Genomic DNA, 3,110 nt, shown 5'->3' on the forward strand with positions numbered 1-3,110 from the left:
ATGCTATACAAAGACAGCTTCAATGATCGCAGTATTACGTGCAATATAATCGAGCTACTCAAATGATATTATATTTTGGGTGCTTGCTCTAGTTTTCTTGCTAGGTAAGTTTGCTTTCCTTTGGCATAGATTTGGATACTGTCAAAAAATTTATATATCTTTGTTTAATTTCGGGTACTAAGAAGTTAGTATGTTGTTGAGACTGCTTGCAACATCAAATCTCATAAATCAAGGCTAATAAGAAGTAAAATATATAGGCAGAGGACATGAATTATGTCACGCAGTATGTGATGAAAATTGTGAATCCCAAATAATATTTTTTTTTCTTTTCTTTTTCATAGTGGGGCACACATATAGTGTTTTTTATGGATGATCATCCAACTATTCCAAGTTTTTTTCATTATTGATCACCCAAGTATGTATTATGTTTTGTTTATGCAGATTTGACCCAAGAAATAGTTAATGGCGAATGTTTCTTTGATATTCTGACCGTTGGATAAGCTTTTACTTTTCAGAGCATAAAATGTAACCAAGTCTTAAGCATCATACAATATTTGGTATAATCTGAAACTGTTACATATTTTGATGGTCTTAATGAAAGAACTTGAATGCGGTCTCTTTATAAATGATTCCTTCATCTTATCACTAAAACAAACTTAAAAAAAACTAAGAATATGCTCTCTCATGGCATGATTTACAGTTTATGTGAGTGTGAGGTTTCTTGTGCATCTTGGTAAATGTTTGGTACCCAGTTCCGTGCATTGCACGAGTCATAACCTAATATATATATATATATATATATAAATCTCCAAATTAACCACAATCACCAGCTAATCAAATGGCGATAATGAATAATACTACTACTACTGAATTATTAAACTCCGACGACGGTCATCCGCTCAGCGGTTATTACTTGGGTTCAAAACCATCTGCTGATGCTGCGTTAAAAGACGAAACGGTAGCTGACCGTACGATGCGATTGAAATCCAAGTAAGTCACTCATTCAACAGTTTCTGATGAATTCGAATGATAACATATATGTGTTTGATTTTGTAGTTATGATGCTCGTGGCATGAGGATTTCTGTACAGGCAGTGATGTTGGTACGTACGTTTTATGTATGTCTTAAACACGGACATGCAGTTAAATAAGTTTGAGATTGGGTTTAACAGGTCTTGTGTCTTAAATAGGTCGTTTAAATTCGTGTTAATCATATTTGTAAAACTATTTATATATTTTTCTTATTTTAAAAGATAATAAGAAAAATATATGTGTTATTTACTGGATGGATGTTATGATTTTATTTTAGACTTTATGGATTGTTGTTTTAAATATATATGTTAAAAAGTATGTATTAATCAGTGTTGTAAAATTCGGATTCCAAGGCCTTGGAATCAGCGGTTACTTGGTCCTCCACCTTGGTCTACTTGGCCCTACTCGGCCAACATTAATTTTGACTTAAACTATTAAAAGCAAGCTAAAAAACCCTAATTCTATCACAAACATGATTAATTGTTTCAAATTGTTATTTTAAACATGTATCATTTTGAATTATGTCTATTTTTCACAACAATTATGCTTATTTTCACGTGAATTATGCTTGTTTTGACATGTATATAATATCAATTAATTTTCGTTATATTTATCATGTCCAAGTCCTCCCTCCAAGGGGTCGGCCACCTAGTGACTTTTGCAACATTGGTATTAATTAAGATATTTATAATTTTTGGCAACTTTTGTAACTCTAAAAAGAGTTTTATGGTGTCCCTAAACAAGTCGTACCGTGTAACCTGTTTTTAAACAGATTTGTATTCGTGTTCAGAGAGAAATGACACGATTAGTTTTGTGTCGTGTTGGTGTCTAGCATCACATGTAATCATGTCTATCGTGCTAGACTGTTGTGTCATGCAACTTGTCTCTAAACAAGTTCGTGTTTAGAGAAAATGACATCTTGTCGTGTTCGTGTCTAGCACCACAGGTAATCATGACCGTCAGTCTTTGAACATATCATCATAATTGGCAATAATTGTCAGTGTGATTCAGAACCATATTTTTCTGAATTTACATTAAGTTGATGAAGACGAACAACGAGCTTGACCTTACCCTTCTTAGGTTTAACTTTTTAATCTGCTTATTCAGGTGGAACTATTCAAGCATCCTCATGTGTTATTGCTGCAATCCAAAAACTGCGTGTACAATCTTCCCGGTGGCCGCTTAAGACCAAATGAATCTGGTGAGTTTTAAAATCACTTATTATATCCGTAGATTCAATGAAACAAATTATGCACCTTTTAGACGTCGATGGCTTAAAACGTAAGCTTTTGCGCAAATTATCTGCTGATGATGACAACAATCAAACCAACTGGGAGGTAGTTTTGATGTTGAATTTAATCTTTAATTCTTCATATTCGATATTGAAAACGATAACGATTTAATTATCATTTGTTTAGGTAAGTGAATGCATTGGATCATGGTGGAAATCTGACTTTGAAACACTACCTTACCCATATGCACCGAACGCCCCTAAGGTGGATTTCTTTGTTACATTGGTACACTTGATGAATGATGATAATTGATGATAATATATTCCGTTTTCGTGTATGCAGGAATGCACAAAACTCTACCTTGTGAAATTGCCATTAAACCGAGACTTCATCGTGCCTAAAAATTTCAAGTTATTAGCAGTTCCACTGTGTCAGCTTCATGAAAATCGCAAGGTATGCATCGTTAGAAGTTGCATTAATTTGTTTCACAGTTTGAATGTTTTGTGATGATGAGTATGTTGGCAGCAGACGTACGGATCGATCATAGCGGAGATTCCACAGTTGCTTTCAAGGTTTTCTATTAATATGGTGAGTACTAGTACTTAAAAAGCAAAATAATAAATCTGGTGTCTTTTATTCTTTTTTTTTTTTTTGTGAGATAGTGAAATAATAATCAAGCACTGAGATGTATACTTGTATTGATATATACTGTATATGTAATGTAAATATAATTGATCTTGAAAACATTTATTTTGGTTAATTTGCATATTGAGAATGCTATTTGCCTATTTGAAGATTCAAACATCCATCAATCTAATTCAATCCATTTGACTCATTAAATGAAATA

The 3,110-nt window shown here is 33.0% G+C and overlaps 1 protein-coding gene across 1 annotated transcript; it reads left to right on the forward strand.

Moving 5' to 3' along the window:
- Positions 1-838: 838 nt before the first annotated feature.
- LOC143594241 (pre-mRNA cleavage factor Im 25 kDa subunit 1-like) lies at positions 839-2,891 on the forward strand. The gene is made up of 7 exons (XM_077073599.1): positions 839-990; positions 1,057-1,102; positions 2,139-2,232; positions 2,295-2,368; positions 2,450-2,527; positions 2,606-2,716; positions 2,792-2,891. The coding sequence occupies exons 1-7, from the start codon at positions 839-841 to the stop codon at positions 2,867-2,869; spliced, it is 633 nt and encodes a 210-aa protein (XP_076929714.1). The 3' UTR covers positions 2,870-2,891.
- The last annotated feature ends 219 nt before the right edge of the window (positions 2,892-3,110 follow it).

This window comes from Bidens hawaiensis, unplaced genomic scaffold (assembly GCF_021521415.1).
Source record: "Bidens hawaiensis isolate Kalapana, Puna unplaced genomic scaffold, B.hawaiensis_p1.1 tig00043404_1, whole genome shotgun sequence".
In the NCBI taxonomy this organism is placed as follows: Eukaryota; Viridiplantae; Streptophyta; class Magnoliopsida; order Asterales; family Asteraceae; genus Bidens; species Bidens hawaiensis.

Bases quoted from the DNA above. Each gene is read 5' to 3' on its own strand.
- LOC143594241 (XM_077073599.1), top strand. From the start codon at position 839: ATGGCGATAATGAATAATACTACTACTACTGAATTATTAAACTCCGAC. The intron at 991-1,056 runs GTAAGTCACTCA...TTGATTTTGTAG, and splicing joins ACGATGCGATTGAAATCCAA to TTATGATGCTCGTGGCATGA. The intron at 2,528-2,605 runs GTGGATTTCTTT...TCGTGTATGCAG, and splicing joins ATGCACCGAACGCCCCTAAG to GAATGCACAAAACTCTACCT.